Below are 11,414 nucleotides of genomic sequence, written 5' to 3'. Positions count from 1 at the left end.
TAAGGCCTTTGTGTATGGATTTAAAGGACCAGAAAATGATGTTACAATTTCTAAGTCCCTTCCCAGCCTTGGGGAACTTAGCTCAGGAAATGACAATACTGTTGAAACCTGGATGCGAGGATTTACCAGCTGGCTCTGGGGCCCTGAAGGTGAAAACTCTCAGACTTGTTCATTTCCAGTTGATTTTCTCATTCTGGTGCTGGCAAACCATCCTGGTCCAACTCAAAAGGCAATAAATACCCTTGTGGCTCAGTTCACAAGGCTCAGCCTGTCAAAGACCCAAACCACTGTATTCAGACCTGAGACGGCAGGGGTAGCTCGGCAAGATCTCTTGATCCCTGGAAATGAGCGGAGAGGCCTGGGGCTGAAGCAGGACACTGACTGGGTCAGTCAGTGGAATGAGGGGCTCTGGTTCCTTCTGGGATCAGAGCTGCTCTCCTCTGAGCCTCATCTCAGGTGGACAGTGCTAGATCTCAATTAGGGATCCCAAGGAGCCCCTGGTGAGGCTGCAGACGAAAAGAAAAGCAGAGCAGAACCCATCGTGTTAATTATTGTTCCTTAGTGATTATGTCAAGGTCATAATGCTCAGGCCTTTGATTTTTTCACAGTTTCAAAACAAATTATCACTTTTCTCAGCTTTTGCTGACATGCTTTAGCCACTGCAGACGGAAGCTTAAGTACAGCAGATCTTAACCGCCAACTACAGAAGCAGCAACAGGGCAGCCAAAGAGAAATGTTACTTCAGAACTCGGGTAAAAAAAAGACCGCCCCCCCCCCCCAAAAAAAAATAATATATATATATATATATATATATATAAATAAAACGCTCAGGCAGCTTCACTGGCTGTGTCAACCTGATTGCTGTGAAAAGTCAAAAAGGAAGCAGCGAGAGAACCAGGCCAGCCCACTTACTCATCTTCTACAAAGAAAATCAAAACTTTTCTTCTTTCCTCAGAAGAAAGCTGCTGAGAACCAGCTCAGGCTCTATGCAAAGTATATTAAATCCTCAGTGATCTCAACCCCAGAGGTCAAAAGTGAGATGTGAAATCTCCACTAGAGAGCAATTTATTTTCTTCATCATTTTATTATTTTTGGCCGCGCTGGGTCTTCGTTGCTGTGCGTGGGTGGGCTTGCTGCAGCGGCTTCTCTTGCTGCAGGGCACTGGCCCCAGGCTGCTGCTCAGGCTTCAGTAGTTGTGGTGCATGGGCGCAGTTGCCACTTGGCATGGGGGATCTTCCCGGATCAAGAATGAACCCATTTCTCCTGCATCGGCAGGTGGATTCTTTGTCACTGATTCACCTGGGAATCCTAGAGAGCAATTTAGAATAGATTAAAAAAAAAAAAAGCCACACTGCCAGCTGGCCTCACTAGAGGTAGAATATTAAAGCCTGAGTATAGAAACGAAGAGCCTGTGCACCACAATGGAGACCCAGCGCAGCCGAAAAAAAAAAAAGAACTTAAAAAAAAAAAAAAAAAAGCAATGGGTCCATTACTTACATCCAACAAACACCACCTTTCCTCCTGACATCTCTTACCCCCCCACACCCATGAAAACCCCCATCCCCTCTCTGGTGACTGTCAGAGGAGCCCGCCTGTGCCCAGAAGATGGCATGGAGCCTTCCCAAGGTTCGGCGCCAGTCAGGGAAACTCCCCCAGCAGGGCAGGTCCTTACCACCACCATTACCATGTCCAGTGACAAGAAAGGCCTGGCATACTACGTTCTGTAACTTTTTTTTATTATTTTTTTCAATTTTTCCTTCCTTTTTTTTTTTTTTTTAAGCACTAGTTTGTGCTTTGCGAACAGAATCAAGACATTAACAAAGATCAGCTTCTCTGAAGAAAAGCATTTCTATAGAACAAAGACAGCTACATGTTTCGCTGCCAATACACAGCTCAAAGCAGGAAAAGAAAATATTTACAAAATACAAGGTTTTTTTTTCCCATTTTTGATTTTTTTTTTTTTTTTACAATGCTAAAAGGGTTATTCAGAATTTTCAACCTTATAAATAGAAGAAGCACTTTATGCATAGGGATATGGTGCATTATTGTTTTTTTAAAGAAACAATGACAAACCCTTTAACTTGCAAACAGAATCAAAAAAAAAAAAAAAATCACTAATGTTGAAAATTGTGAAAAAACCCCAACATTAAGCAGTTTGTCTACTATTTTTATACGATTACAAAATGGCGCAAAAAAAAAAAAAAAAGTCCTTATTGCCCCCCTTTTGGTGATGTGATCATAGATGAGACAGGCACACGGTTAACCCAGGGGGTGACGGGGAGTGATGGGAACCACAGCAAGGACCAGACAGTGTTCCACAGGCAAAGGAGCTAGAGAGAGGAGGGGTGGACAGACACCAACAAGGAACCGGACTGGAGGAGGAGGGGGATACGACCAAATGACTCCAAATGACCCCATCAGTGAAAATGATTACAGAGGGGCGATGGCTGCTCATTTCCCAGCCTCCCTAGAGTCAGAGGAGCTGGAAGACCCTACACCTTCACAGACCAGGGTACGTGGGAAAAACATTCCAAGGGGAAGGACCACATGTGTGGGTGTGCATCTGGTGTGGGGGAGCAGATGAGGGGATTGGGAAGGATACGGACCCGAGCAGCTGCAGCCAGGTTACTGCAGTTAAGGAGTCAAGACAGGGATGACTGAACGCAGAGGAAACCCTGGTACTCTCCAAGATCTGGGGGACAAGGGGAAGCCATTCTGTCAGCTGAGAGCTGAGTGGGAACAGCTGGCAGGGCCAGTCAAGAGGCTCTGGTTGGGGTGCTCCAGCACAGTCGACCAAGGGGACCCAGCTGGGAGGGCCACAGCTGAGCCAAGCCACAGAGGGGCAGGCCAGCGAGAGCCCAGAGCACACTGCTCTCCCCAACCCTCACCTCAGGGGGCGACACTGAGCTGGAGAGTCCTTCCCCTCTGCCCACCTGGCTGTCCCACCCTGCCCACTGGGGCGAAGGAGAGGGGTGACCATCCGACATGGCTAAGTCCAGTGATTCAACAGTGCAGAGGAGGTGCCAGGCTCAGGCCAGCAGGCTCTTATCCTGAACTTCTGTTTGCCAACTGGAGGAAGTGCTCAGGCGTGTGACAGAAAACATGGAAACCAAAACAGAACAAAAATCAAAACAAGAAAGAAAAATACCAAAGTAGAATCTAAATTCCTTAAATTCACTAAAAACTGTGAAAATTTTCGGCATATGATGTTTGAATATCAAACGCAGAGATTTCTGAAGCTTTAATGCCAATAGTTAGTGAGTCTGCTTAGATTCTCATATCCCACTCATCTGTGAGTTGGACGCTGAGCTGTGACTGTGGCCGTCAGATGCCGACTCTTGAGGGGAACGACAGGAGGCGAGGTGGGCGCCACCTCTGTCTCCCGGCCAGTCTTGCTGCCCGAGGTGCGCCGAGTGCAGCGGGACGCCCGTTCCTGTGCATCCAGTTGGTCCTCACTCTCCGCCTGGGGGCTGTACGCCAGGGGGAAGGTCCTCCGCTCCCACGGCTGGACGGACTGTGGGCAGACAAGACGCCATGGTGAGGCCCGGCCCCAGGTCTGTGAGCTCTGGGGCAGGCTTAGGGACGATTTTCAGAGTGGGCACCCTTATAACAAGGGCCAGTGTTGTATGGCACCTTCAGAAGGTCAATGTCAAGTACAGTCCCTTGTCCCCTTCAAACTGCGGATGGGGGGGGGGGGGGGGGGGGGTCCATAAAATGAAGGTCCATCTTGAGCAGGTACTGTCCCCCCAACTGCCCCATCTGCCACCCCCAATCCCATAGAAAGGTGTTGCTGCTCACCTGTTCGTCCAGCCCCAGCTCTGGTGTGGAACAGCGCGTGTCTTCGCTGGCCAGGTGTCGGAGGGTGTCCCGAGCCACGGGAGTGAGGGGGGCCGAGTGCAGCTCTGGGCTAATAGGGCTCCTGGGGGACTGCCCATGGGAGAACTCCGACAAGGAGTGACTGCTACTGACGTCCGGGGAGGCGGGCTGGGGGGTGGAGGGGTTGGCACTTCCCAGTTGAGGTGTTGTCCGTCCATCTGATGACCGGTAAGACCTGTACCCCAAGAAGAACAATCTGAGTGCCTGGTGACAGGGAGTTTCTTGTATATTCGTTTTGGGGGTTGGGGAGGTGGCAGGCTTTTGTCATGCCAGAAAAAGCCAAAAAAGGTGGCATGTCATGTCATGCATGACAAAAGCCTCCTGACCAGCAGAGCCGAGGCAGACGGACACTAGCAGTTCGCGCCTTGGAACCACAAACCCTCGCTTCCCCCGTCACTACGCACAGGGGCAGGCACACGCTATGGGCAAAAAGCAAAAAAGAGCCCAGATCCTTCTTCTTGAGAGCCCTGAGGGCTGCTCACTGTAATATTAAAGGAGAGAGGGCAGGACAGTTCTCCGGAGTCAAGCGGGACCACAGAGCTGTGCACACTCCACCGTCCACAGAAGGTGAGCTGGTCCGGAGGCCTCCAAAGCTCCTCCGACCGTATCACCACACCCCTGATCAGCCTCCAACTTCCCAGATGGCCTACTCCTGGAGTTGGGAGACCACCAGAGTTAGGCATAACTGGACAGTAACCACTCAGCAAGGACCCAGCCTTTGACTACTTGTACCCGCACTGGTCCCAACAAACATCAAGGAACTTGTGCATTCTCCACCACTGCCAGTGAGGAATACGAAGAGCAACTAAGTGACAACCCACGGGCACAGCTCGGGCCCAAGCTCCCCGCTGACCCTCCCTCCACAGGCCCTGGGGACCTGCGCCTGCCCCATCACCTGCTGCCTCGCCGCTGAGGTGGCACACTCGTGGTCCACAGCCACCGAGCCCTCTCCATCTCCTCACATTTGGCATGCAGAGCGGCGAAGGCTGCGTCAGACAGGTCCTCGATCTGCAAAAGAGCACCTTTGTGGACCCCCCTTTCTGCCAGGAAGTCATGTTTAAGTGGGGGTAGATCAGTTCTAGAAGCAGCACACCGCTGCCCCCCACCCCGCCCCCGTATACTAGGCTCTTCCTGGTAAGGACAAGAATACAACGAAGCCTGCACTGGACACCCACAGGTCTTGAAGTGTCTGCAGTGTGTGCGCTCTTCTAAGAGGACCGAACAAGCCATTACCTCCTCGTTCTCCTCGTCAGGGCTCCCCTTCAGAGACCGAAGATCAACCTCCCGCCAGCTGCAAGACAAAGAAGGCAGAATTGTGAGAATGCAGGCAGTCAGGCCAGAAAAGCATATGCGCGAGGGAACGCGTGCTCACCACCTGCTCTCACTGGGCCTTCTCAGCCCTGGGGGACTCTTTCCATCAGAGGCCTCACACTCGATGCCCACAAGGGCCACAACAGGGAAAGCGGGCTGAGGGCAGGAGCAGAGCTGGGGGACCGACAAACTCAAGCAGAAGAACCTGTTTCAAGGGGACCAACGCTACTCAGCACCAACTGGTTGCTACCATATGGGGATGCATAGACAGGGTTGCCCAAATTTTTGATTTGTCAACAAACACTAGAAATAAAGATTCCTATGTGAAATCTTGCTTTGACACTGACAACATATTCAGTATTTTAAAACACATTTGTATGCATCAAACAGCCAGTTTGTGGCCTGTGGTCCGGTTGGCACACATATAATGAAGAAAATTATATACAGAAATAATTTCACTCTGATCCTTTCTCTTAATGATAAAAGCCAAGGCTAGGCCCCACAACCCAGTGACTAGGGGACAGGGAGACCAAAGAGCAGAGCTGATCGTGCAGGGCTTCTACCTGGGGGTAAGGATTTCCTTGTACTGGAGCTTCTCTACACGTGTGGTTGCAGCGACAGACATTGGGATGACAATGTTGTTAATATCGAAGGAGCTCTCTCCCCTTCTCCTCCTTACTGGCTGCTGTAAGACAAAGGCAAGTTTAAAAGGGAAGAACAATTCTACACACATCAAATCCCAAACCTGAGATTTAGAACAGGATCACCAATAACCAGGCATCTGGGTCCTGGGGAGGGCCCAAGGAGGGATGACAGCAACTGCCTGCACTGTGGGGGTGGTCTCCCACCTGCAATGTGCTTAGGAGAAATACCAGGTGGGGCCTGAGGAGGACCTTCCCTTCACAAGTCTCACTGGCCACCCTCTTTATTCATGTGCTCACGTGAAGAGAGACCTCTACTCAGTTTCACAGAGGGTATCCTGGCGCCTTGAGACAACTGCCACAGTTTATCGACTCCTCCATACATCTTTAACAACACCCCCCCAAAACCTCCTGTTTCCCCCCTTTTATCTCTATGACACAGACCCATGGTGGAAAAAGCAATGCTTAAGCCTAGAGGTAAATCTCTGGACTAAAAAGATGAACTCTTCCATCCTGAAAGATGCCCCATGGGAGGCTGAGCTCAGTGGATCTGCTAACCTTGGTTGCCATGAAAGCACTTCCTTCTCGCAGATCTGAACTCTTCAGCTAAATCTGTGCCCAACATCTGCTGAACCCTTATGTGATTTCCCCTTTATGGCTATTATTCTTAGGCGAAAAGCTAAGAGCGTTCTAGGTGTATCAATGGAGAGGAGTGGAGGGAAATGGATGAAGAGGCCTCATCTGTAGAGCTCACACTCCTGAAGAAAGACGATTCGTTCCTATAGGAAGTTAAGATCAAACTCCTGGAAAAGAACACTTAGTAAGGATCCAATATTAGGGAGCAGGGGCGGGGCCTTCTGCAGCAGCTGGGAGACTGGAGGAGCAATCGAGCAGGGAGCCAAGGGGCATGGTTTCTTAGATGGAGGGGCAAGTCTGAGGGCTGCTTGTGTCCAGATAGCAAACACCCTGCCCTGAAACAGAGACTGGCAACTGAGCTGTGAGGACACAGGCAAACAGTGGATGACAAACACGCTGCCATGGCGACAATACAGCTGCCACCACCTCAGAGGCTGCATCCAGACCCAGACCACCAGCACAGCCAGCCCAGGCCCAGACCACCAGCGCGGCCAGCCCAGGGGGAGGGGTCAGTGAGGGGCGTCCAGACCCAAAGCACCAGTGCGGCCAGCCCAGAGGGAAGGGGTCAGGGAGCAGGGTGGGGCGAGAGGCTGTTTCCCTCCATTTCCTGTTCCTGGAAGGGGGTCCATGACCGATCCATTCGATCATTTCAAGAGCTTCTTAGAGAACGCTGAAAGGCAGTATTTTCCGGGCCAGGATCTTAGCAGCTGTCACCTATGATTTCAGGTTATCACAGTGTCTTTTTCACCTCAGTTTCCTCTGCTATCAATGAGAACAGACTGTCACTGACTTCACGAATTCAGGGTAACTGGCTGACCAGAACAGCTGAAGAGACTTGCAAGCCCTGCCTGGCTGAGGTTCAGTGGACTCACCCCCACAGGCCTCTGCCACATGTCTGCTGAACTCACACACCCCACTGCAGGAAGTGTACCCGAAGGAACCTCAATAGATAGCTTTCCCTGGATCGCGGTCAAGGACAAGCGTGACGCTGCTGGCAGAAGCAGGTGTGTATTCTCCCTGAACCTCCTTGGGCCTGCTGTCAGCACCTTCAAGGCAGGGAGACGAGGAGCGGGCTGTGGGGTTCAACAGCCCCAACCCCCACCCCACATGTAGATGCCCCAATGCCAGAAGACACTCACTTGGTCTAACCTAACTATGTTCTCCTGTTTAGGACCAGAGGTGGAGGGCAGGTGATGAGAATGAGAAGTGATTCCCAAACCTGGCTGCCAGAAGGTGAGGTGCAAGATGATATTTAAAAGAGAAAAAATAGGTTCAGGGCCCCATCTCTTCTAACTATCAAATCAGCATATCCAGGGAGTCCAAGAAGAAAAAAAATTGGCAATGAGAGCCTCAAGGGTCAGCACAGTGGTATGTACAAAATTGATGCTCATTAGATAGTAAGTAAAAATTTCAAGTGATTCAGGCCTAAGTTTACATTTTCCAGGCATGAGAAAGCGGCATGTGAAAAAACACTGAAGTTTCACTAAGTCCTGGATCTGAGAAAAGACTTCCATCAGAATTAGTCTCTGTAAAATCCTTTGTTTTTCTGAGATCCCTGCTAATGGCTTACCACAGAGACTACACTGCTAGGGAGCTAAAACCTGTGGGTGTGGGAGGGGACAAAGCGGGGAGGAACAAGGTCATCTGGGATAGACTGTCTGATTTTTAAGAGCAAAGACAGAACGACATGAATTCCCACCTGATTGCAGAGCCTAGTGAGCACATTTTGCGGGCTTTGAGGTTTCTTGATGTAAGCTCTGAAGGGGTATCAGAGCCCCTGCCTAAGTCACCTTCGCTATGCCCCAACCCAGGTTCACCCTGTGCTGCAAGACCCAAGAGAGCTGGCTCTGTGGCCAGACCGCCTGGGTTGGAATCCCAGCTGTAACCCTGACAGGTCTCCTCACCTTATGCTATTCACTTAACCTTGGAAAGCCTCAGTTTTCCTGCCTCGGTTTTCCTACACCCCCTGCACCTTTAAAGGGTGTTGCAGGTCGAATGTGGTAACACATATGTACCCAGCACGGACACAGTCAACATGTACAGCAGCAGCATTCTATTATTACCATCTCCATTATTACTAAGATGATTACTATATAAAGGACCCTTTTGCTGGGCACAAAGCAGCTACAGGTGTATGTGTTCAAGGAGGCACATTCTGAGGAATGAAAACATCAGAGAGCATTAACGTGACTGTGTGTTTGGAATGGTTGTGCAAACTGCTTTCAGGGTGGAGAGTGGTACTACGAAAGCTGATCAGGGGTCAGAGCGCCTGCCATTGTGAGCGCGCATGTCAGTCCTGCCCGTGTGGCCTGCTCCATCTGTAATTCTGCTCTGCACAGCTAAAACAGGCTCCACATCAACCTTCCCTTCCAAGCACCCAGTGCTTATTCCCAGCACACCAGCTCCACTCCCCAGGAGATTAAAAACAAGGAAATCAAACGTCTCTAAGGCCCACAAACACCTCTTTTGCATCCCTCCTCTCATGTTTATTTCTCGGGCCAGCGGAGTTAAGAGTCATGGTACTGTGGAGTTCTGTGTGAAACTTAGTCCCATGTATCTTGAACAGTCACAGATCACCCTAGAGTTTGTCTCTGCCTCAAGCTTTCTATGGCTGGCCCAGCTCAGATCCATCTCTACTAAGAACCATTAAGAAAACAATGTAATGGAGGATTAAATAGCACCACTTTGACTTAAAAAAGACACACAAGTCAGGATGAGCTAAGTCCCCGTAACTGCCCTGGCCCTCACGACCCTCTTTCCACACTGTCCTCCAGACCCACTGGAGGGAGCTGTCACTGCAGAGGGAGTGTCCGGCCCACTCCACGCGGGTACTTACAGTTGTGCTGGCTGTGACCTGAGGGCTAGAGCTGGCGGGTGCAGAGGTGTCTGAGGAGGCGGAGAGCTGTCGCACCAAGGGACTGTGTGGTGGGTGGTGGGTGGCCGCCAAGTAGCTCGAACTGCTCATGTCCGTGTGATGCTTCAACACTGCAGAGGTCAACAGAAAAGAGGAATACATGGCTACCTCAACCTGCTCTACTTCCAGCACAAGTTAGGAAGGCCCGCAATACTCAGTAAAGGCAAAAATGCTTTCTAAGCCTAAAGGATAAAAAGATGAAGCAAACTGGCTGATGGGAGACAGGGAGTGGCAGAGGCTGCTACAGCAGTTAAGAGTGACCTACACTTAGAAGCGGTCGGACCCCTCTACTCTACCTTCCTAGCAAGCGAAGGACACAGCTAGGGGCAGTTACAGGAAGCCCCGCGGCCCCAGAAAGCCCTGCGCAGGTGCAAGTGCAGGCGGAGGTGCCGGGCCTGGCCCTACCTTCGCTTCTCTCAGATGAATGGTCTCGCAATCTCATTTTGCTGTGGTTTGGGTCGTGCACGGGTGGCGGCGGACTGAGCAAGCGCTCTGCTTTTGGCGCTGTCACTCGTTCCACCATAGGCACAGCCCCCACATCGTCTAAGTGCTGCCTGTGGGTCCTGTCAGGCCGGGCTTGGTGATGGGACAGCTCTGAAGAGGGGAACAAAAAAAGAGCTGTGAAATATCTTCTCTCAACCTTTTCTTATTTGAGTTCCAAGCTCGAGTTCTCTCTAGGTCCATGACAGACACCCAGGGCAGCAGGACAGGCCAGGGAGCCCACCGGGCTCTCAACTGGAGAAAAATGTGACACCAGACTACAAAAGACAGCCGGCCCACAGATGCACCCAATGCTATGCCCCACTTGGCTGTTCACTGAGCCCCAGAACACCTGACGTCTGGAACAGCTTTCACAGTCCATCCCAGAGCATCCAAAATGAGCAGAAAAAGAAGATTGTGGGCTGAACTTGCATCTGTCAACTGTCTCTCCCAACCCCATCACACTGCCATGGCCATACCAGTAACCTGAGAACATCAGAGGAATAGAAAAGTAATTGGAGGACTCTATGGACCCCTGAAACTTACTGGCTGTTGTTAGGAAGGAGTTGACCAACTTGTGCCTGTCTTTACGAGTTGGATCTGGCAGACTGCCTGGCATGGGTGCTCTGTGCTTAAGTGAGAACTTTTTTGGAGGTTTGATTTTGTCAAAAGGCTTGTTCTGCCATTGAGATTTCAGCATGCTCTGGAAGTGCAGGCCTGTGGGAACATCTGCAAGAAACACAAAACGCCACCATGAGTCCAGACCCCCGGGCTCTGGCTCTCCAGGGAGCGAGACCCACCTCACACCCTTCTCTTATGTGCCCAGCGGTGGGGATGACTGCGAGGAACAAGCACTGTCATGGGGAAGATCTGTTTACTGGAACATCACTGAAGGTCACTCTTCTACTCACAGGGAGGTCACTGCTGCCTTTTATTTTCAAGTTCCAAACAAAACCAAGATCTATGATGGTCTTTTCTTTGTTCTTGTGTTCCGCTAAACCTGTTAAACTCTATTGGTTTGAAAGACTGATAAACATCTTGTTCTTATTCTTCTAGAAACAGAAACATTTCAAGGTATTTCCTTCTTTCAACATAAAGTAAATCAGGACATATATTCCTTCAACAACTATTTATTGTTTGCTACTTTATCAGGCACTGGATTGGGCACTGCATCTTTCCCTAGTAAGAACTAGATCATTTCGCCCTCCTTCCTCCAGAGCTCCACCCCTTCCCTATCTGGGGATTATCTAGGTTTTTAAGTGGATGAGCTAATATTGAAATATTACAAATTAAATCTTTTAGACTTAACTATAACTTCTACCTTTTGGGGGGAGTTCACTACTCTTTCTTGCATCTTTCCATTTTGTTAGTTTCCTTTTTTTATTTTCCTAAGAATGTGGACTTGAGTTTGAGTCATTTCTTTAGAAAGAGCATTTCAAGATTAAAACCAGTTTTCTCTCAGATCCTTAAAGCTACTACTACAGTGTCACCAATATGATGGAATTTGACTCAATCATTTGTAGGTGCTCTGCTTCTTTTAAACTTTTGGTGGGGAA

The 11,414-nt window shown here is 50.1% G+C and overlaps 1 protein-coding gene across 5 annotated transcripts in view; it reads right to left on the bottom strand.

The window, feature by feature from the left end:
- Nucleotides 1-1,715: 1,715 nt before the first annotated feature.
- KANSL1 (KAT8 regulatory NSL complex subunit 1) overlaps nt 1,716-11,414 on the bottom strand; it is a 171,923-nt gene continuing 162,224 nt past the window's right edge. For 4 of the 5 annotated variants that reach the window (XM_006060691.4, XM_006060688.4, XM_044938850.2 and 1 more), the window contains 8 exons: nt 10,405-10,587; nt 9,784-9,972; nt 9,301-9,449; nt 5,751-5,872; nt 5,110-5,167; nt 4,772-4,884; nt 3,799-4,051; nt 1,716-3,514 (listed from right to left, as the gene is read on the bottom strand). In XM_006060691.4, the coding sequence (XP_006060753.1) occupies nt 3,287-3,514; nt 3,799-4,051; nt 4,772-4,884; nt 5,110-5,167; nt 5,751-5,872; nt 9,301-9,449; nt 9,784-9,972; nt 10,405-10,587 (1,295 nt within the window). In that variant the 3' untranslated portion in view covers nt 1,716-3,286. The remainder of the gene's footprint in view (nt 3,515-3,798; nt 4,052-4,771; nt 4,885-5,109; nt 5,168-5,750; nt 5,873-9,300; nt 9,450-9,783; nt 9,973-10,404; nt 10,588-11,414) is intronic. The other variant, XM_044938851.2, reaches the window with a different exon arrangement.

Source organism: Bubalus bubalis, chromosome 3, assembly GCF_019923935.1.
Source record: "Bubalus bubalis isolate 160015118507 breed Murrah chromosome 3, NDDB_SH_1, whole genome shotgun sequence".
NCBI lineage: Eukaryota > Metazoa > Chordata > Mammalia > Artiodactyla > Bovidae > Bubalus > Bubalus bubalis.
This window is presented reverse-complemented; position numbering and strand designations above follow the sequence as displayed.